Source organism: Saccopteryx bilineata, chromosome 2 (genome assembly GCF_036850765.1).
Source record: "Saccopteryx bilineata isolate mSacBil1 chromosome 2, mSacBil1_pri_phased_curated, whole genome shotgun sequence".
NCBI classification, from domain to species: Eukaryota; Metazoa; Chordata; class Mammalia; order Chiroptera; family Emballonuridae; genus Saccopteryx; species Saccopteryx bilineata.
The window spans coordinates 220,416,992-220,439,854 of NC_089491.1; the positions used below are offsets into that span (position 1 = coordinate 220,416,992).

Genomic DNA, 22,863 nt, shown 5'->3' on the forward strand with positions numbered 1-22,863 from the left:
ATTCCAGGAAGGGAGGGAGAGCTAAGATCAGTGCAGCGTGGTATGTAAATTTTGTCTTTTATTAAAAGCGAAAGGGAATTCTGCAGATAACCTTAATCCTTTCAGAGAATTTAAAACCAAATGACCCTAGTCGTCCTTGTAAGTCAGGAGATTTCTACATTCCTTTTTCTCCATTTTCCAAAGAAAGGACAGGAAAGCTTGCCCTTTTCTGTCTATAATATCAATATTAATTTCTCAGCTTTTTGGTACCTTACAACAAGTATCCAGGGTGCCTACTGTCAATCCAGTTTGTCACTGCTGATGGTGACCTTGACCATCTGGTGGAGGTACTCGGCAGTGTAAGGCCAGTGGCCACCTTCATGTACATGCAGGTTCTCATTGGATTTGGGCAGAACTGTGGGGCCAGAAAATTGTGGGCTATTCTGTTTACTAGAGTCTCCTAACAGTGGACGAGCACACAGGCAGGGAAGACCACCTCCCTTTCTCCCATCTCAGGTCCCCACCAGTCTCAGCAGTCCCCAGCCAAACAGGCCAGGCAGAAATCAGGGCTCCCAAGCCCTGACTCGGTCTCTAGTTCCACAACCTGGACTCACCCTCTGGACTCACCCTCCGGACTCACCCTCCGGACTCCCCTCAGCACTCCTCTCCCTCTCTCAGCACTCACCGGCCAAAACCAGTGGGGAAGAGAAACCCCTTCTCCAGCAAACAATGGCCCTTCCCAAGCAGGAAGGCAATCTGCAATTTACAATCTGCCACCATGAGGGCAAGCACTGGGCAGCCTTCCATAGACTATACACATGTGGAGCTGCCCCAATACAAGAAAGCAAACTTAAAAAACATTTGTTTACCCAACAGTCAGGTGTCTCACTGAAGAGTTATTCCCCTACCTCACACTACATTTTTCATGGGGGAAGTCACCAGGCCCAACCCACACCCAAGTGGGGACAGAGGGAGTCATGCCTCCAGGCAGTGGTGGGATTCAAATAATTTAACAACTGGGTCTCTCTCTGCCCTAATGACTGTTTTACACATTAAAAAACAGTATACTGAAAGGTAGTTTATTATTTCATGCATTTAATACTCAAATAAGAACAATAGGGAGGTACACTGTATGGCCAGTAGTTGCGGCAGTCGTGGCCATTCACATGCAGGTTCTCATTGGATTTGGGCAGACGGCAAAGAAACAGTGGAGCAAAAAAGTGTTGGGCCATTCCTTTATTAAAATAAGGTGACCAACTTTTTTACAATGAAAAGGAGGACAAAAATAAATTGAAGAAAACAATATCATAAACAAAAGAAACATTTTATTCACTGCATCAATAATATAATATAATATGATAATGCATAATAAAAACATTTATAATATTTTATATTGTAATTATGCTTAAATGCCTTTTTTTTTTTTTTTTTTTTACAGAGACAGAGAAAGAGATAGTCAGAGAGAGGGATAGACAGGGACAGACAGACAGGAACAGAGAGATGAGAAGCATCAATCATTAGTTTTTCGTTGCACGCTGCAACACCTTAGTTGTTCATTGATTACTCTCTCATATGTACTTTGACTGCAGGCCTTCAGCAGAATGAGTAACCCCCTGCTTGAGCCAGCAACCTTGGGCTCAAGCTGGTGAGCTTTTGCTCAAGCCGGCGACCTCGGGATCTCGAACCTGAGTCTTCCACATCCCGGTCCGATGCTCCATCCACTGTGCCACCACCTGGTCAGGTGACATGCCTATTAATTTTTAATAATAATTGTAAGAAAAAAGTACTTACAAAAAAGTATTTAGATACAAATACGTCACATCACACACAACGGATCGACTCTGCATCGATCGAATACAGACATTTACAGATTAGTCTTCCAATATCAAAAAGGAGGACATGTAGGTGTAAGAATGAGACGGCACTCGAACACCAGGTGTGCAGGTTTTATTAGAGGAGAAAGACCTGCTGGGGCACTCCTCCAGGAGAAGTACACCCAAACAGACTCTGAGGCAAACATTTATTAAGGTAGGGAGAGCTTTGAGCAAGTGTGCGTTGAGTCAGCAATTCTGGTATGCTGCCTTCTGCAGTCCTACGATTTCGGCACGATTTCTGCTTCCTGGAACGCTTCTCCTCGGGGCAGCTGACCAGCTTCCTAGAACTTTTCTGTTTCAGGGGCGATAGTCCAGTGAGTAAGGGTGGGGTCAGATAGAAAAGTGGAACAGCAAAAGGGCAGTTTGGAATTTTTGGTAAATTCATGTATCCATCATTTCTCAACTCTGTGGTATGATAAAAGAAAAAGAGGTGAGGGGAAGAAATGAAAAAAAGAAAAATAAGGGGGTATGAGGACCAGGAAGGAGGTTTGTCTGGGATCAGCCATCTTCTGGAGCTACTTCCTGCTGTTATCCTTATTGGGCCTCCTTCGTGGACCTCTCCCTGGGGTAGTTGGAGTAGGGGTTGCAAAAGCATTTGATTGTAGGTAATCCTGGAGATTACTCTCATCCGGGCCTGTAGGAACTTGATAAAAAAAAAAAAAAAAAGAGGCAAGTATTTGGAGATTATGAATGCAGAGAAAAGGAGGGTTGTATAGCGGGGGTGAAAGTTCTTCCATGGTAAAGTTAGAGATATTCTTTCCTGACAGCCCTGGAAAAAGTAGTTAATTTGAGCTAAAAGAAATGTTTCATGTCCATTTGTAGTCTCTTCTTCAGTCAAGAAGACCCAGCGGTCTTGTCCTCTTACTATGTGAAGGATAAAAAGACTGAGAAGCATTAAGAGGTGAATGCTATTCATTCTCCTAGTTCTTCAGGGATACGGGAGAGCTTTAGTGTTAGGGGACCTGTAGGGGTTGAAAGATAAGATTTAGGAGGTTTGCTGATATAGGGTTCCAGATTTTTCTGTTTCGCAGGTTTTAGGGTTGGTGTATAGGTTAGGTAGATTTTTCCAATTTTCTGATTGGCAAAGGTCTGCATGCGGTTCTGTAAGAAACTAGTGAATAAATGTAAAAGGCAGAGTTTTAAAGTTAGAAAAATAAATAGGAGAGTGAGTGGACTAATGAAAGGCAATAGTGAAGACACCCAGTTTGTGTGAAACCACTGATTCCATGTTTACGAATTCGTTGGGCTTCAGAGAGAGAGATAGAGAGAGAGAGAGAGAGAATAGGAATAAGACAGGGAAGTGGCCACTTTTTGAGGGAGGACAGAACTTACAAAAGAAGGACTGTCCTCCCTAAAGGAGGACGATTGGTCACCTTAATTAAAATCTTGCACCAGCTGACGAGCAACACACACAGGGAAAAACACTTCCCTCTCACTAGGGCTCCCAAAGCCATTGATGCATTCTCCGGTTCCACAATCAGGAGAATCTTCTCTGGTTCCTCCTAGAATCAAAGACCCCACCAGTCTCAGCGGAGCTCGCAAAGCCCCTCACCTCTGGTTCCCCATCTGCACACCTTCTCTTTCCGTGCCAACATGGCTTCTTCCTCAGCACCCTGCATACTCTCTGCTCGCACTCTGCAAACATGGCTTCTTTTTCCTTCTTCAGCTCAATTCTCCTCCCTCTCTTTTCAAAACTTTCTGGTGTGAGAACCTCTCCTCCAGCAAACATTAGCAAAACAATGGCCCTTCCCAAGCAGGAAGGTAATTTGCAATTTCACAGACCACATATACCTGGCACTGCCCGGCCCCCAATACAAACTGTAAGCGAGCAAACATAAAAATCACATTTCACAAACTTATTTGACCAACATACACAAAACTAGATTATAAGAGTTTTAAAATATTAACAAAAAATTATTAAATACCTGACAAAAAAACCCAGTAAAACTGTTATTTAAGGTGTTTCTATATTGCTTCTTGATTATTGCATCCTCACTTGCAATTTTTTTCACCTATAGCCAGAATGAACATTGTTACCAGTGCTTAGATATACGCTGTTGCACAGATGCATGTTAAAAAAGAATAAGAAATGTAAATTTGTGATTTCCACATTGGGCGGCTGCCCAGGTGCCCACCTTAGAGAGAACTCTGATTACAAGTGCCATTTTAACTGGTTCGTTGAACTCGACAACAAATTAGGTATGTTTTGCTGAACCAATGCAAACCAGCTGAATTTCACCATTGCCCCCAGGGTCTCCCAGTGGTATAGCCCCTGCCAAGTGGTCCTCTGCTTGCTGCTCCCAGCCCCTGCCCTGAGTCCCCCAACCCCTCCCTCCACCACCAAAGTGGTGTGCCCTTTGGTGCATCCTACCACAGTGGACGCCTCCTTGCTCCTTTTGCCTCACCTTTCCCTCCACCCCACCTACACTGTAGACTTTACCCAGCTCCCTAAACCCCCAGGAACTCCTTCACCCTGCCCCTCCTCCCCTTCCTTCTCCTCCTCCTAGAACTCTATCCCAGCCACACCCACAGTCCTGAGCCCCTTAAGCTCTGCCCCAAGTGCCCCTCCCCTTCCCCACTGAGCTTCTTCTGCCCCAGCCTCCACCCCCAACTCCATCCATCACTCAACACTCCTTTACTGAGCCCCCTTACCCAGCCTCTCAACACCCTCCCTCCTACTGAGCTCTTAACCCCACCCTACTTTTCCTCCGCTCACCCCTTCCAGAACTTTTTTCTTAAGTTCGAAGCAGGGAGGCAGACAGACTCTGCATGCGCCATGGAGCCATCCTCAGCACCCGGGCCTACTTTGCCCCAATGGAGCCTTGGCTGCAGGAGGGGAACAGAGATAGAGAGAAAGGACCCCTTCCTGAACTTTTAAAAAAATGTGTTTTTTAAAAAAATTCATTTTTAGAGAGGAAGGGAGAGAGAGAGAGAAACATTGACTTGTTGGTCCACATATTCACGTTGGCATTACTTGATTCTTACGTGTGCAACCTAGGCACGTCAGGAAGACGCTGGAACTCAGTGGTTGTCAACCGCCAGTGCCCCTCCGCCAGAAATTTTGTGCCCGTCAGCATAAGAGTTAACGCTGCTGACCAACGGTTGAAACACACTGCTCTAACCAACTGAGCTACCCAGCCAGGGTCTCTCTTCCTTAACTTTATTCCTACAAAGTTGAGCTGCCTGCAAGAGCTCCTCACCCTTCCACTCAACACCTCTCCACACAGGAATTTGCTACTCCGCCCCCGCACATGTGTGGAGGGGTGTGACCCTGCGGCCTCCTCTCCCAGTGCTCTTCAGCCGCCCACACTCGGTGGCCCCCAGTTCTCCCACCGGACCCTTTTCTTGCTGGTTTCTGGAAGGCTCTTTCTCCTGGTTCCATGGCCCACTCCTCCCCTGGGCCCCTAAGCCTGGAGACCCTAGACAGCTCTGACCCTGAGCCAGCTGGGCAGCTGGAAGAGGAGCTGTGGCAGCCATCCTGTGAAATCCGTGAGGCCCTTTCTCCTCCCTGGCCTCTTGCCTTGAGGGTCCAGCAGGAGTCCGGGACACTGTGGGAGGGAGGAGCATGAGGGTGGCTGATGGCCCCATAGGGGCTGGTGGATGCACATAGAGGCAGGGCTGTGGTGAACCTCAGCTCCTCGACCTCTCAATCCCTTGGAGACCCCCTTCCCTCCCCTTTGTGGGAAGAAGACCACCTTACCTTATGCTGTGGCGGGGGCCTCAGTGAGGACATGACAAAGGGGCCACACCAAGCTCCTCAAGGTTGGTGCTTCCTTCCAGGTTGGGAGGTGTGAGTGTCACCGTAGAATATAGATGGGGCTGAGCTGGGTGGTCAGCTTGTCCCTCATGCTGGGGGCCAAGGACACCATGGCAGAGGTTGGATGGCCATTTTCTTCCTCTACTTGTGTGTGTCCTATCTCCTGGGCGGTGTCCACCTGGCAGCTCCCCCCCTCATGGACCCAGAGGCAGAGTGCAGCATGGACATCATCCTGGTAGACTCCAGTGAGCTGTCATCCTCTCCTTCTCCCGAGCCCCACAGAGGTGAGGGCTCATCTGGGTACAGGACTCATCACTTAAGATGCTAGCCCTCAGCTTGGGCAACATTAACAGTTTCAGGCTTCTGGAATAGTCATATAATTCAGATGCCTGGGCAGAGGCAGGAGGGCCCGCCCCATCCAGAGGTTCCCCTCATACCCAAGCTTGTATATTGAACATTCCAATAAAGGTGGAGGGCCGGAAATGGCAGGGGTCCTCTGGCTCCCGTGACTTCAGAAGATCAACTTGTGACACTCATTTCTTGGCTGTGTTTAAATTAGAGATGGGCAGAAGAAGGAAATGTTCACTTCTTAACTTTCTTTTCCAGACCTGATTGCATATGAAGTCCAGGTTAACCAGCGAGCCATAGAAGGTGAGCGGTCACAAACTTGCCCACTCTGGTAAAGAGACATGTGAGCTGCCTCCCACAGGCGCCCATCCAGGGAGGAGGCAGCAGATGCAGCCGGTGTCCTGCTGCTCTTCTCCTTCCACCAGCCCTGGCCACCCCCCAGGACCCTCTGGCCACTGAAGGTGTACAGGGCTTTTTAGGACATTCACAGAGTTGTGTAAACAGCACCACTATCTAATTTTAGGACATTCTACCACCCTCCCCCCAAAAGTCCCATCTCATTTCCCATTCTTCATCACCCCCTCCCTCTTTTAACATTAGGCAACCACAAATCTACTTGTTTTCTCTATGGGTTTTCCTGTACTGGATTCCTTGCATTTCTATATGCATTTTAGGATTGGCTTGTCAATTCCTGTACACACACACGTGTGTATGCGTGCCAGCTGGGATTTTGAAAGAAACATCTGGACCAATTTGGGAAGGTGCACCATTTTAACAATAGTCAGTCTCTGATCCATGAAGTTGGGACGGTTTCCTACTTATTTAGATCTTTCTTTCAGCAATGTTTAGTGGTTTTCAGTGTACACGTCTTGTACTTCTTTTGTTAAATTTATTCCCAAGTCTATTGCTCTGTCGATGGTGTCGTGATACATGTTGCACTTTACCTGTCCTCCATAGACATGTGCATCTGTTGTGGAAGTTTCCAGGTGCATACACAGCACCCTCTGTTTGAGGGGGGGATGTGCGCTCCGTGCAAGGTGAGCAGGAAGGTGAGGGGTAGCTTCGGGGAGGCCCCTGTTGGAGCAGAGGAGGCACTGCCTGATTGCCTCTCTCCAAGGACAAGTTCCTGGACTGCCTCTTCCTGTACGACGATGATGGGTACCAGTCTTACTGCTCCATCTGCTGCGCAGGAGAGACGCTGCTCATCTGCGAAAACCCCGACTGCACTCGGTGAGGCGAGGGGTGCCCCGGGGGGCTGGGGTGAGGGCCAAGGAGCCTAGGAAATATCCATTCTTCTCATCCACACATCCCAGAGTGGGGGGCATTCCTTCCAAAAGGATGATTTTCTCTGAAGCTTTTAATTTCCACCTCAAACATACTGCTCACAAAAATTAGGGGATATTTCCAAATGAATATGGAGCTACAAAATATCCTTTAATTTTTGTGAGCAGTATATTTTGTTTGATGTAGAGCTTTGACCTATGGGAGGTGGATGTCAAAAGACTTATTTCCAATCTATCTATTTATTTATTTATGACCGAGACAGAGAGGGACAGATAGGGACAGACAGACAGGAAGAGAAAGAGATGAGAATCATCAATTCTTCGTTGTGGCACCTTAGTTGTTCATTGATTGCTTTCTCATATGTGCCCTGACTGGGGGGCTACAGCAGACCAAGTGACCCCTTGCTCAAGTCAGCAACCTTGGGGTCAAGCTGGTGAGCCTTGCTCAAACCAGATGAGCCTGCGCTCAAGCTGGTGACCTTGGGGTCTCAAACCTGGGTCTTCTGCGTCCCAGTTCTATGCTCTTATCCACTGCGCCACCTCCTGGTCAGGCTCAATTTTTAAAATTTTTATTATTGTTATCGCCAAGATGTAGCTGCTTCCCCAATCACTACGTAGAGCAGCGCTGGAAACCCTGCACCGGGGGCTGCTGGTCACAGCCGAGGGGAAGAGGAGACAGGCAGTGGCATGTTCATTCCTCATTACATGCCAGTGTGAGCTCCACTCACGTCCCCTCCCCTAAAGTCCTCCTGGGCCATCTTTGCATTTACATTCCCTCCCCCATTTACACCCCGCCATCTGGTGCTGGGTGACCTTAACTGTTTCCACAGGCTCCAGAGTTCAGGGAAGACAGTTGGCTTAGGGGGTTCTTAGAAATTTGTCATTGCCCATAAACACCCTGTGGCTGTCTTCTGCGGATGACTTGGTTCCTGTCTCTCTAGGTCCCTAAGAGAAACTGATCTTCCTCCCTGTTCCACAGTCCCACCTTCCCACCATGCAGGGTGCAGATGAACAGGGTCAATTTTGTCTTCTCATTTGAGCCCAGAGTGGCTTTGATAGCTCACTCTAAAGCAAGGGACAGTCTTCTGCCTGTAGACAGCCCGTGGTTGCACTTGGTGGCCAAAGCAATGTCATCTCAGTCCCTGTGGTTTTCTGTTTGACTCGAGGTGCTACTGTTTCGAGTGCGTGGACACCCTGGTGGGCCCTGGGACCTCGGGGAAAGTTCAGGCCATGAGTTACTGGGTGTGCTTCCTGTGCCTGCCCTTCCCCCGCAGTGGGTTGCTGCAGCGCAGGAGGAAGTGGCGGGGGCAGCTGAAGGCCTTCTATGATCAGCAGTCGGTAAGGAGCCACTCAAAGGAGATATCAGTGCCAGTGGGACCCAACTTGGCTGGTTTTCTCTGGTCACTAGTTGCAAAATGCCCACCTGCTCCTGTACACAATGAAATTAAAGCCTTTGAAGCAAATGTGCTTTTTTCTTTGACAGCAGGTTCCACTGGGTGGGCTGGCTTTTAATTACTGTTGCAGGCCGATTTTGTTTGTTTGGAGCCCGGGGAATGGAGGCAGCTGTAGCAAGTAGGAGAGGAGCTCTTGGAGGTGCGCCTCTCAGCCCAGCAAATGCAAGAAAATGCCTGGGCAGCCAGCACAGATGCGGAGCCTCTTACGGGTGAGGCCAGGAGCCAGGGAGGAGCTATGGGCTCATCACAGTGGAATGAACTGTGTCCCCCCGAAAAAAATCATGTCCCAGTCTGATCCCTGGTACCTGTGAACGTGACCTGTTTTGGAAATAAGATCTTTGCAAATGTAACTGAGTTCTGGTTCTTGAGATGTGGCCCTTCTGAATTCGGGTGGGTCTGAAGTGTGGTAACTGGTATCATACAAGGACACAAGGACTGAAGGCCACCTTCAAAACCTGGTGAGAGCCTGACCTGTGGTGGCGCAGTGGATAAAGCATCCACTTGGAAATGCTGAGGTTGCCGGTTCGAGGCCCTGGGCTTGCCTGGTCAAGGCACATATGGGAGTTGATGCTTCCAGCTCCTCCCCTCATCTCTCTCTCTCTCTCTCTCTCTCTCTCTCTCTCTCTCTCTGTCTCTCCCTCTCCTCTCTAAAATGAATAAATAAAAAATTTAAAAAAAAAAAAAAAAAACCTGGTGAGAGGCCTGGGACAGAGTCTTCCTCGAAGTCCCCAGAGGAATCCAGGACTGCTGACACATTAATAACTTGAGGTTTCCAGCCTTCTGAATAAATTCATGGCCACATAGTTTATGTCCATTTGTTGTGGTTGCCCTGGGAAACCAAGACAGAAGGGTGAGGATGCTTGACAAGGAAGCAGTGGGCAGCATGGACTCATGGCCAGAACTGGTTCAGGGGACTCACACACCACATGCTGATGCAGGCTGGGAGGCTGGGAGCACAAACACACTTACAACAACCTTACAGGTGTCTTTATGCTGCTGTTTGGAGAACAGGCACGTGCACTCCTTGTAGAACCTTCTTCCAGAGCCATTTAGTGGCAGAAATTGTCCATATCCCTGTTTCACTTTGAAAGAAAATGAAATTGATATTCAGAAATATCGTTAATGCTAGCCCAGTGCCAGGCACAGAGGGAAGCAGCTCTGCCCCTGCACCTGCAGTGAGGGACAAGGATGTGCACCCCACAGAGTCCATCAGAGCTGGCCGGTGCTGGCATGGCCCTGCCCTCCTCTCCTACTTCACCTCCTCAGGGCAGCCAGGGCTGCACCAGCCCTGCCTCAGACTCACCTGCTTATTCACTCACTGCCTGTGTTGGTGCTGTCCCATCTGCTTGAGGCCCAGACAGACCCTTCCCCATGTGGCTTGAGGTCCCCTGCAAGCCTCCCACACAGGCAGACTCCTTGCTCAGGCCTGATCTCTGTCAGTGGGCCACTTGATGCCTTGTTTGCAGGAGGCCAGGCTTCCCCCAAGTGCCTGGATGCAGAGGACTCTGTGGGGCTTGTTTTCCCAATGGATCAACAGTCTGTCCCTGAGTGTCTTGGAAGGTCAGGCAGGCATCATCTCCAGCATGGCTTCTTTCCTGTTCCTCTGTCCCCAGCACGGCTTCTTTCCTGTTCCTCTGTCCCCAGCACGGCTTCTTTCCTGTTCCTCTGTCCCCAGCACGGCTTCTTTCCTGTTCCTCTGTCCCCAGCACGGCTTCTTTCCTGTTCCTCTGTCCCCAGCACGGCTTCTTTCCTGTTCCTCTGTCCCCAGCACGGCTTCTTTCCTGTTCCTCTGTCCCCAGCATGGCTTCTTTCCTGTTCCTCTGTCCCCAGCACGGCTTCTTTCCTGTTCCTCTGTCCCCAGCACGGCTTCTTTCCTGTTCCTCTGTCCCCAGCACGGCTTCTTTCCTGTTCCTCTGTCCCCAGCACGGCTTCTTTCCTGTTCCTCTGTCCCCAGCACGGCTTCTTTCCTGTTCCTCTGTCCCCAGCATGGCTTCTTTCCTGTTCTTCTGTCCCCAGCATGGCTTCTTTGTGGCTGAGCACAGGCACAGGCTCGCCCCACAGTAATTCTTGGTCCTCATCCTGGGAAGGGCCTCCTGCTGGTAACTTTCAGGGCTGCTAGGTGGTGAGGGCCACACTCAGAGCCCACACAAAGAAGGAAAGGAATGGGGTGAAGCCACTGCTGCATGGATTCGGGATGCTCTAGATGTGAGACTCTCCCCCAAGAAATACAAAGGGAGCATTCCCCACCCCCAGGAATGAATTGTCTCCCTTCAGATTTAGGAAAAGTGTCCCCACCTCCACCCTGCTACCTACCTTTCCTATGCTCGAGATGGCCTGGGGAAAGTTCAGGGCAGGAGACCTGGCCCAGGGGTGAGCGAGGTCTTCCCGTGGGTCTGAGGGGCAGTGTAGTGGAGGCAGGGCCAGCGCCTTGGCAGGGATATCCCAGGTGTCCTCTGTTCATCAGGAGAAATGCCTCTACTGGCAGTAAGGAGTCTGTGTCATTCATGGGCTCTGTAACCAAGTCATCCCAGAACATTGTCTTTTTTTTTTTAAATAAATAGGAGTGTCCTCTTGAGATGTATAAAACTGTGCCTGTGTGGAAGAGAGAGCCAGTCCGAGTGCTGTCCCTTTTTGGAGACATCAGGAAAGGTGAGTGTGGAGATGTCTAGAGGACTCACACTGAAAGATGTGCCTGCCCAAACCTGGGTGTGTGGGGGGTTTAGAATGTCCCCAGTGTCACACTTGCTGAGCATGTGAGGCAACTCCAGGCATCTGGGGCCAAGAGTGATTTGGGGAATGGGGTGGAGGGGGCAGGAGCCCTGGAGCTCACTCCTTCAGAAGACACGCCTTAGAAATAAAGTGCAGAAAGCAGGATGGCCTGTGTAAATGCCGTTAATGAGGGCCGTGTGGCCAGGCTCTCTACCCACAGCCACCACACACCAAAGTCCCCTTCAAATACCACCACACCCCCACCCGTCCTAGCGCTCCCGGTACCCTTATGCCTCCTGAGCCCTGGCCGCTCACGTGCTACCCTCCAGCCTTGCCTGAGTGTCCTGTCTCTCTGGACCCCAAGCTGATTCCCACCTGCTGGTGCCTTTAGAAATCATGGATTCTTCTGGTCCTGCAGACACAAGGAGAATCCATGAAAATACCCCTTAGTCTCGGACCCAATGGAATCAGGGACCCGTCCCACTCCCAGCATATGTCTTGTGCCCTGTGCGAGGGTCACAGCGGCCTCAAGCACAGACAAAGGGCCTGAGTCTCGCACAAAGCAGTCACAACTTACAACTGAAGGGACCCAGGATTCAGGCAGAGGCTGCCCTGCCTTCACCTCCCACCAGAGGACAAGGACGCATCCCTGAGTCCTGTTTGTAAGGTCATTTCTGAACTTGTCTTCCTGTTCCCAGGCTACAGACCCTGAGGAACCATAACAGGGCTCTAGCAGCCAACCTACTGTGTCACACAGCCTGGCCTGGTGACATCAGTGTGGATTCCACCACCCAGTGGATTTCCGTAACCCAGAGCGTAACATCACAGCCCAAAAAGGCTAGTTTCAGCACAAACTGCTTGACTTTCTCAAGTCATTACTTAGAGGAGTTTGCTTGCTTAGCTTATAATGTAACAACACATACCTTCATCTTTAGTACCCTGTCATGTCATTGAAAAGATACAGTTTACTCCTCAATGACAGACATGTCTTCTGGTTCAGTTCTTGGCCTTTTGATGGCAGTTGGACTCAAAGTCAACATGTCCTTCTGTGTCCTTATTTTTTCCCCCATTCAGAACTGATGAGTCTGGGCTTTTTGGAAAACATTTCTGGCTCAGAAAGACTGAGGTATCTGGATGATGTTACCAACATAGTGAGGAAGGACGTAAGTACAGCATGTCTGTCCAGGCACCAAGATGGAAGCAAGTGTGCAGGAGGTCCCTGGGGGTTCTGGGGGGTGCTGTGGGGGTGGGGGACAGCTCGATGCTAGACAGCTCTATCCCTAGCCAGGGCCGAAGTGGGGGGTCTTGCAGGAATTCGCACCTGCTCTATAGTTGCTGGTGATTCACCCTGCAGTGCGAGAGAGAGGGGCATTTTTATCGCCCCCATACTGCCCACAGCCCAGAGCAGAGTGATCAGCCAAACTTTCTGTTCAACTTATTGAAATCCAAGCGGCCAATCCCACCACCCATGATGGTGTTGCTCAGAAAGGGCGTCAACCCCCACCCCTCCCTCTAAAATAGTCAATGGCTGATTGAGACCATCTTCTGAACACGCTGATGATGAAATGTCCTGGCTCCCTTGAAGGCTATTTCCTTCCATTCTGGACAGTGACCTTGGAGGAAGTGCTTAAAAATGACTCATCAGCACCCAGCTTGGCCTTGAGCTCTTCACAGCAGATGGAGAGAAGGCAGGAAGCCTTTTCCCATCGGCTCGGGGCAGGAGGACTCTGGTCTCTTGCTTGTCCCAATGCTGGGACACAGCCTCTCCTGTGAGGAGATAGGATTAAAGTCCATGGTCCTGTGAGGCTGACACTTGTGCACTGTTAGCAGAGCGTCTGGGGGCCGGGAGCACTGGCCCTTGTAGGGGGAACAAGGAAAGGGCAGACATGGAGGGTGCACTCTGCCCAGCCAGGTGTCAGCCAGGGCCTCACGGCTCTGCTGCCCATCTGGCCGGGAGCCCATGTCCAAGGGCCCAGTGTCTTCTCTGACCGCACTGGAGAAGCCCTGCTTTGTCATCCCACCATGGTCTCTCCTGCCCTGAGTCCAGGACAGTACTCTTTGTGGGGAGGGCAGACTTCACTCTGCCCTCAGCCTGAAGCCCATACCCTGAACTTCATTACCATGAGCCTCACCCAAGACCCCTGTCCCCTTTAGATGCCCCACCATGGAGCATTTCTAAATCTGCCCTGTCTGCACGCTCATCCCCAGCTCCCCCAGAGCCAAATCCTCCCCCCACAGGGTAGGACGTTTAAGATGGGACATGATGAGGACATGCAACAGAGCTGTAAGAACCGACCAGACTCGGAGGGACTTCCCCAAGCACATCAGCTAAGGCTGCCCTCACCCCCAGTATGAGCCCTTCTGTTATGAAAAGTGACAATGTTTGGATGTGTGGAGTCAATACTCAGTTCCCAAGCACCCCGACCTCACTTCTTTTTCATGAGGCCTGTGCAATTGGCCTCATTGTTCCACAACCCCATTCTGGAAATGAGATGGGCGGTTCCCACACTGCTCCCCCACATCTCTGGGCCAAACCTGGCTGTGGGTTTCAGGGGTTTAAAGTAAGCTCCAGCAGTCCCTGTGCTGGCCTGGCAAGCAGTCAGCTCAGGGAGAACTGGGTGTTCTAAGCCCCTGGTTTCCTCTCCGGCAGCTGCTTTGCACCCAGGTTTACTGGGCGGAGCGTCATTAGGTGACTGCAGCAGCACCTGCGTTAGATTGGTGGGGGTGCTGGTCCTGGACCACCAGCCCACACTGACCTTGGCAAGCTCCCTTTCTCCTCTTCTCTGTCCAGACCCCTCCACCATCCCTTTGCTCCAGTAAATAGATTGAGATAGAACTGGTGCTCAGAGGCCACAGGAAAAGCTGCTGGTACACGTAGAACATGCTAGAGGTTGCTTACCCTAGGCTGTAGGTTCTTATGCAGTGCTTTAAGGAGGTCTGGGAGGACAGGGGTCTGTTCTGGAGGGGTTCTGTCAGAACAGCAGGAAACCAGTATTGTATTTGGGTATCTTGTTAATTTCTTTTTAAGAAGAATGACACGGGCTAGAATGGTCATTAACTGGAATACTCATGTCCATCGCCTGGGAGAAGGGCACTGGCCACCTCTGTGGTTGGGGAGCACCCTTTCTTGTCTCAGGTGTGACTGGGATTGGTCATGTCTTGTTGTCTTCCAATTCGGTCATGGGGTGGCCAGCTGACTGGCTGCCGTGTGGACTCTACAGGGAAGGACACAGCCTCACTGTTAGCATCTGTCCAGCCAGGAGCCACTGACTGTCCTGTCAGGGAAAAATCTTGTACTTTTCCTGTCACACACAAAAACCATGTGAATCTTGGGGTCAGTGCTCTGACCTTCCCAGGAGCGGATCTGTGGGGCAACATCTGCCACAAGGAATCACTCGGGTTCCCAGCACCCTGCGGAGGGCCACCCTCTCCTCAAACAATGAAGCCAGCTCTGAGTGTTCCCGAGGTTGACGGTAACTGAGGACATTGGTGGGTCTGACCCCATGGCTTCACTTCCCCTCAGGCCTTGTCCTGAATCAGTGGTTAGACACATGAGGTGTGGCCACTCGGCACATAGGAGCCCGCTGCTGGGACAGGCCCACCCACATGCTACATGTGTCCTCCAATGTCCTGTGTCCTGCAGGTGGAAGAGTGGGGCCCATTTGACCTCGTGTATGGCTGCATGCCTCCCCTTGGCCAGGCCTGTGACCGCCCGCCAGGTAAGAGAGCACCCTCTGCCCAATATCTGGGTCCTCTTGTCCCCCCGCCCACAATGGCCTATTGTCTGCATTTTAATAAAACAGCTTTATTTAGGGGTCACTGATAACCATAAACTGTTCCTGTTCAGCTAGTATAATGTGGTGTGTTCTGACATACGTCCCTGGGAAGCCATTGCCACAACCCAGAGAGTGAACTTATCCATCACCCAAGCCCCTGGCACCCTCTGACCCTGTACTGCCCCCTTCCACCTGCATACTCAGCTTTCCTTTAACCGCCTCTGCCCCTTTGCACTGGGGCACTGGGTGAGGCAGGGGTCTGCATGCCAGGGGACAGTGAGCTCTGGGTTCTAAGGCTCAGCTGCTGCTGGAGGATTAGCAGGTGCCAGAGGCCCAGGTTGGCCAGACGAAGCCTAGTTCTTCCAGTGTCCCCCTGACCAGAGCCCTCAGCCCTGCCCTCGTGACCTATGTCCTGGCACCAGGCAGAGCCAGATGTACCTGGGTGGTCCCCCCAGGGTGGTTCCTGTTCCAGTTCCACCGCATCCTGCAGTACGCAAGGCCCCAGCTCAGCAGCCCGCAGCCCTTCTTCTGGATGTTTGTGGACAACCTGGTGCTGACCAAGGACGATCGCGCCGTAGCCACACGCTTCCTGGAGGTACATGCGGGGTGCGAGCTCAGGATGCCAGCCAGGCTGGGCCTTCCGGGAATACTCGGGCTTTGCCGGGGGGGGGGGCAGTTTAGATTCTGACCCCTGAGGCCTCGGTTTTCAGAGTGACTGTAAGGGTCACTTTGTGCCTCTAGGGCATGAACCCTTCATGGTGGGGTGGCCTTGGAAGGTGTTCGCTTTACACTCTGCTCAGGATATACCACCACGGGGCTCTCCATCTGTGCACATGCACATGCATGCACACACTACACATAGCACTCTTCACAGTGCACAGATGACTGACATACATGCATGTAATCACATGTACTCACACACACACTCCCTCTGGAGCACCAACACCCTGTTTTTTCTCTCCGTGTATCTGAATCTGGACCCTCAGGGCAGCCAGAAACTCAGTGACAACTCTGTCCAGGGCTGACCTGAGTCCCTTCCAGCACCCCCCGACCCCTACCCCACCCCCACAACACAGGACAGTCCCTTGGTGAGCCTGGTGTCCACTCCTCACAGGACACTTCCCCACATTCAAACTCATAGCCAATCATTTTCTAGCCTCCCAGGCCCCCATCTGTCCCTATCACCTCGTCTTCGGTGTCTCGGTCACCTCCAGGGCTCTTTGTGCAAATACAGCAAATCTGCCTGTGCTGCTCTTCTGCATCTGATGGTTGTCCACTTAGCCAGATCTGCCTGCTACAGAGGACCTGCTTGGCCCTTGTTTTTGTTTGTGTGTTTGCTTTTTTTCTTCCTCTTGACTTCATATTACATAATACATGAATTAACCTGCTCCTTATTGATGGATAATTGGGTGATGTCTAATCTTCTGCTCTCCCAAATGCTGCCATGGTGAAGGAACATGTCTAGAAATATTCACCATTTTCTCAGGTGTGCCTAGAGGCTCGCAGTAGGGATAAGGGTTGTCCGGGCTCATATTCCCACCAGCTCCACTTTCCTGGGCCTCTCCCAGAGTGTCACCAGCTCTCTTGTGCAGTTCTTGTTACATATGTCCCCAAGTACCCACAGACATTGGGATCTTCTGTCTTATCATCTGTTTTTTTCCTTTAATTTTTATTAATTTTAGGTAGGGGAGGAGAGATGATTTTGAATCGTATACAGGAAACTATTGATTTCTGTTCCTTCATTTTGTTTCTTCTGCCTCACTGAGTGAACTTACAACTTGCAGTAGTTTTCAATAGCTTCTGTTAGACTTTCCAGGTATTTGAGCAGATCATCTGCAACTCGAGACAGGTTTTTTTTTTCCTTCAAATTTTATACTTTGGGTAGCTTTCTCTTGTCTCCCTCTGTTATCTCTGGGATAACCTTAATCACAGCAATGACAGGACATTACTGTCTTGTCCCTGACTTCCATGGAAATAGTTCCAGTGTTTCTCTAAGTTGATACTGGCTCTGAGGTTAGTAGATTTCACTATGTTAAGAAAAGTTTCCATTGATTTTTAGTTTTTGAGTAATTTTATCAAGATAGCTTTTGGATTCTGTCAAATATTCTTTTTAATGTCTGTGGAAATAAAGACAATTTTCCTCTTTCCAGCTGTCAATAAGATAAAATATACGAATAGATTTCCTAATGATGAAACATCTTTGCAATTCCTGGAAAACCCACTTAGTGGTACGTGGTGTATATTCTGCTAACATAACGTAGTGCTGAATTTGGGTTTTTTTTGCTGGAGGGAAGTATGTGGTTTTTTGTTTTATGCCATTTTTGTTGGGTATGGGTATCAGCATTAAGCTTGATTCATAAAAATAGTTGAAAAAAGACAGAATTCTCCTATGAGGTGGACTGGATTGGTTGTTGTTGTCATTATTTTTAAATGGGAACTAGTTCTTCTGTGGAAACAGAAATCTATAAGGATTTTCTATCTTTTTGGAGCTTAATTTTGTAAGTTTCCTAGAATATAATCCATTTCATCATAGTTTAAAAAAGCATTTTCATAGAGTTGAGCAAAGTAGCTTCATGGCTCTTGTACATCCTTCTGTGTCTGAGCTTACTTCTCCTTAAGAAGTCTGAGATTTTAAAAATACTGGCATGTTGCCATGTAACAGCAGTCAGGATCAGGTTTGTTTATCAAAAAAAAATCTATTAATAAGTAATCGTGGGTCCAGCCAAAAAGAGCAGTTTCCAGCCTGGGCACCAGTTCCTGGCAAACTTGGAAGACAGCAAAAATTTTGATTTTTTTTTTTTTTTTTTGCATAGATTTGGTTGATCCAGATCGGTCCCAAATTAGAAATAGGAAAAAAGGGAACTCCCCATATTTCTTGCTGTTTGTGACAACGTTTTCTATGCCTTAGCTGGTCAGGTGTGGGGAGCCTTTCCTTAAGAGACCACTCTAAATATGGTTGTTAGGTCTTGAGCTGATGCTCTGTATCTGGCCGCTGGATGTACTGGCCCTGGAACTCACATGCCGGAAACTGGCGAAGACCAGTGGGAGTCACCGCTTTTGACTGGCCCTCAGCAACCTTCTTGGAGCTACAGGCGATCCAGAATCATCTTCTCCTCATCCGACACCCGATCCTCCAAGTCGGCCATCTTGGGCTGCTCTCCCCACATTTCTTATAACTGCTTCAATCTTGCTGTGGAACCTAGTTCCTGCCAATGGCTGGGAAGGGCTAAACACGGCAAGGCGGTGTGTCTGGCAGTGGTGCTTGGGGACAGTCCGTGGGGGCCTCTCTAGCAGCCACCTTTTGTTGTGTGTCAGGGGTTGGGTGGCCTCTTGCCTCAGTTTCTCCTCCATGCCCTCTCCCTTTGGAGGTTCCCCTCCCAGTAGTGGAAGGTCTGTCCTGCCTTCCACTGTCTCCTCCCTTGCCCTTGCACTGCCTTTTAGAGAGACGGTGACCCCAAGACCAGGTGGCCACTGTGCCCCTGACGGGCGCTGTGAAGCAGAGGTACTTTACCACACCCTCCCCTCCGCCGGCACAGCAGGCCTGTCCCTGAGACAAAAGCCCTCTGCTCAAAGACTGCAGACTTCTGTAACTGCACAGGGGTCCATCCAGTGCCTGAGCAGGTGGGGAGTCATTGCGCCATGTGACCTGTAGAACAAAGTATCAAGTAGTTAAAAGTTTTAAAAATAATATCTTGCTTTTTTCTCATAAGGGATTTATTTTAAAAATTAAAAAAAAAAATACGTGTTGTGAAGCAGTGTGGACCGGGTGATAGTGTCAGTCCAAGAAGGCTGTTGACTATACTCTTAGGGCCATACATGGTTTTCACAGTGCCCGAGGCTGGTGGGCACCACAGGGGACAGAGGTTATTGTCTAGGTCACCCTGATCCACAGCTGATGTTTCCCCCCTCAGACAGAACCTGTGACCATCCAGGACGTCTGTGGAAGAGCTATCCGCAATGCCGTACACGTGTGGAGCAACATCCCGGCCGTCAGGAGGTATTGCCTATTCACGGGATCCTTTGGGAGTAAGGAGGGTCACCGGCTTTCAAGGGAACAGAAGTCCGAGGCGACGGGGAGCCCAGCCATGCCCAGCCAGGTCAGGGGTGTCTTGTGGGCCTTCGAGGCAACCCCAAAATTCTGGGCATGCTCAAGGTCAGGAACGGCCCTTCCACTCTGGGACTTTCCCCCCCTTGTTGCACTAATGCTTATGAGGTTCTCATCTTAGGACTTTGCAGGGCTTTCCTGCATCTAGAGAAGAAAGTTCAAACCCCTGGCCATCTGCCACAAGGCCAGTTATGCCCTCAACCTGGTGCCCTACCCCAGCCTTTTGGAGCACAGCCTACCGTACAAACACTCATACCCTCACACACCCATTCACAGTCACTCACACTGACACACAACCACACACTCACAAGCTCATGCACATTCTCACACCCATACTCACTCTCACACTCACACACCCACTATGCACTCTGGCTGTACAGAACTTGGTGTCACTGGAACAAGCCTTGGGCCTTTATGCACACCCCTTCTTGGTCACTGGACATTTTCTTGCCTGCTCCTACTTGTGAACATTCACTCCACTCACAGCCTCCTCCCACACACACCCATATCCCAGCCCCCCGTCCGTCAACCCTGCTCCTCAGCAGCCTTTCTACTCACAAGACACCTGTCCTGGCTCTGTCCCATCACACCCTGTCCCCCTGCCCTTAAGGGAGGCTGGTGGGCTCCTCAGCCCATATCCGCGCCAGCGCAGTCCTGTGTGAACCATGCTGATGCAGTTCCAGGGACAGCTGGGTTCTGTCTCCTCCCCACAAGGGTTTCTGGGGCCTTTCCCACCCAACCTGGATCAGTGTCTCCCCCTCCATGCCCATACCCAGGATTTGTTTTAGGTGCAGCTACAGTGAGGCAGCTTTCTAGAACGTTTTCTCCTCCAAAGCCTGGATGGTCAATGTGTGGGCTGCTGTTTACATGTGCCATTTCCCCTTCCCTGCCCTGCCCTGCCCACCAGCTTGCTACCTCCCCCCACGTGTTTCCCAGAAACACACTGGAAGCAGCTTCTTTGAAGGGCAGTTTCCCTTCAGACTCCTGCTGTCTTAACAGTGGAGAGAGAGACCCACACTCAAGGCTGAGGATGGCCACCCCTCTGCTGGTCGGGGTGGTATGCAGGGTGGAGGTTGCCAGGAGGGGCCTTGGATATTTCTGGCACCTCCTTTCTGGCCTTTCAAACTAAACCAAAGCAAGGTCCCTGACTGCAGGGGGGTGCCTGGTAGCATGCAACAGAAGTGCTGGGTGCCATGTCCGGGAAGCCTTAAGTCCCATGGGTTGCATCAAATTACAAGTTGAGGCTCCGTGTTCTCCTCATACACAGGGTCTGTGGCACAGGCTGCCACAGGACCCCTGGGAACGTGTTCAGACCTCTCTGTCTTGGGTATATCAGCATTCCTTGGGAATGACATACAATTTGGTTGGACTAACCTTTGCCCCACAAGCTGCCCCTTCTTCTCTGTGAAGCCTCTCCCTGATGGCTTCTTCTCACTGAAAGGGAGACCTGTCCTGCTTGGCCAATTTCGGTCTTTGGGGACCTTCTGCCCTCCACCACCCTGCCTGCTCCTCCCTGGGGAAGGTGGGAGGCGTGGGGTCCATCTCATCCTCTACTTAGGACATTCAAGCTGGATGGGGTGTTTATTTGAGAGACCTCTGAATAACCTGGAGAGACTGGAACCAGCCAGCCTTCTCCTCCCCCTCACCGTCCTCCCTGGCATGGGGGCCATGTGCTGCTCCATTGGTGATGAGCCTCCTCTCTCCCCCACAGCAGGCATTTGGCCCTGGTTCCCCAGGAGGAAGTATCTCTGCTGGCTCAAGACAGACAGAGAGCAAAGCCCCCCACCCCAGGGCCAGCCAAGCTGGTGAAGAATTGTTTCCTCCCCCTGAGAGAATATTTCAAGTATTTTTCAACAGAACTCACTTCCTCTTTATAAATGAGTCATTATACCGTGAAGAAAGAAAAAAAAAAAAGACTTTTCTTAGAACAAAGATAACTTTCCTGATATTGTCTTTTTTCCTCTTTAAATTATTTTATTTCCTTGACTTTGAATTTCCATGGTCACCTTAGACCCATCTGCCCTTTGGATCTGGACATGCAGCCTGCTCCCCCTCCCCACCCCATCACATCTATTGGAGGGAGGGGGGTGAAGCACCTGGCATCTAACCAGGGACAACATCCTGATATCCAAATTCATGGTGTGCTGCCAAAAACGTTTCTGTGTGCTGTTTGAGAAGTTAAAAATACATTTATTATGCGAGTTATTGGTCATTTTGGGTGTTTTGATGGATAAGCACAGCCTTTGCTCTGTGGGACATGTAGGTGAGAAAGACCAAGAGGACACATTATATAAGTGCCTGTTGCACATGCTCTGCATGTGATGGAGTGATGCTGCCATGTGAACCACTCACCCTGATGACAGCCACACAGAACATCCCAACCCTTTGTAAACTACAATTTTCATCTTGGTGAGCAAAGGGAGAAGGGACCAAGCACAGCACAGAGGCGGAGGCCAGACACACACACCTGTGACATGTGTAGCCTTCCTGTCCCTGCTGGGCTCCTGTGAGGGCAAACCCTTGAAGAGTGTTGACTCAAGCAGGATTCAAATCACATATAGTGAATCCCAAAGGCATCACTCCAGATTAGCCAGAACCCCCCACCCCACACACACACACACACAAAGGGACTGAGATCATTAACACTCAGCTTGTCCTGGGCATGATGGCCGGGACTCAGGGACCCTCAGACCAGCGCTGGTGCTGTTAGTGGGATATAAGATGATTTGTGGAAGAAAGGTTGTTTTAAAATTGGATCTTTAGAAGAGTAAAAATATATATATTGTTAAGTAGATTAGATGTATAATGGTCAATTTTCTATGTCAACTTGGCTGGGTCAGGGTGCCCAGACATTTGTTCAAACATTATTCAGGATGTTTCTGTGAAGGTGTTTTTTGGATGAGAGTAACATTCAAATCAGTGGACTTTTAAGTAGACTGCCCTCCACAATGTGGGTGGGTGCTGTGGTCTAAATGTCTGTGTCCCCCTCACACCCCCAAATTCATATGTTGAGATCCTAACTTTCAAGGTGAAAGTGTTAGGGGGTGGGGCCTTTGGGAGATGACACGGAAATGAGATTAGTGCCTGAATCAAAGAGGAGCCAGCTAGCTTCCTGCCCCTTCCACCATGCGAGGACACACGAAAAGTATGCTAGCAAAAGAGGGCCCCTACCTGCCTGTGCTGGCACCCTGATCTCCCACTCCCAGATGCTAGAGCTGTGAGAAATACAATTTTGTTGTCTATAGCCACCCCGTGAGTGGTATCCCGTTAGAGCAGCCTGGTGGGACCGAGACCATGGGCCTCTTACAAGCCACGGAAAGCCTGACTGAGCGAAGGCTGACCTCCGCACTGCAACGCCCCAGCACACCACCTGTGGCCTCCAATGACAACTCTTCTTGGGTCTCTGGCCAGCCACTCACCCTACAGATTTGGGGTTTATCATGCCTCCATAACCACATGAGCCACTTCCTTGAAATAAATCTTCTTTCTATATATATAAGTCCTGTTGGTTTTGTTTCTCTGAAGAGCCCTGACAGGTACAGATGTCTTCACTGAATTAACCCTTTGAGTAGTACAAA

General features: G+C 50.1%; 1 protein-coding gene across 1 annotated transcript; it reads left to right on the plus strand.

Annotated features, from left to right (window-relative positions):
- Positions 1–5,734: 5,734 nt before the first annotated feature.
- DNMT3L (DNA methyltransferase 3 like) lies at positions 5,735–21,162 on the plus strand. Its single transcript, XM_066254437.1, has 11 exons — positions 5,735–5,894; positions 6,217–6,261; positions 6,916–6,995; positions 7,076–7,188; positions 8,408–8,579; positions 11,257–11,344; positions 12,479–12,567; positions 15,048–15,123; positions 15,636–15,775; positions 19,092–19,177; positions 20,997–21,162. The coding sequence occupies exons 1-11, from the start codon at positions 5,735–5,737 to the stop codon at positions 21,160–21,162; spliced, it is 1,215 nt and encodes a 404-aa protein (XP_066110534.1).
- Positions 21,163–22,863: the final 1,701 nt, after the last annotated feature.

What these genes read in the sequence shown, in the direction of transcription:
- DNMT3L (XM_066254437.1), top strand. Translation starts at nt 5,735, where the DNA reads ATGGCCATTTTCTTCCTCTACTTGTGTGTGTCCTATCTCCTGGGCGGT. An exon ending in TTTTGGAGACATCAGGAAAG is followed by an intron (nt 11,345 to 12,478) that starts GTGAGTGTGGAG and finishes TCCCCCATTCAG; the next exon opens with AACTGATGAGTCTGGGCTTT. An exon ending in TAGCCACACGCTTCCTGGAG is followed by an intron (nt 15,776 to 19,091) that starts GTACATGCGGGG and finishes TTCCCCCCTCAG; the next exon opens with ACAGAACCTGTGACCATCCA.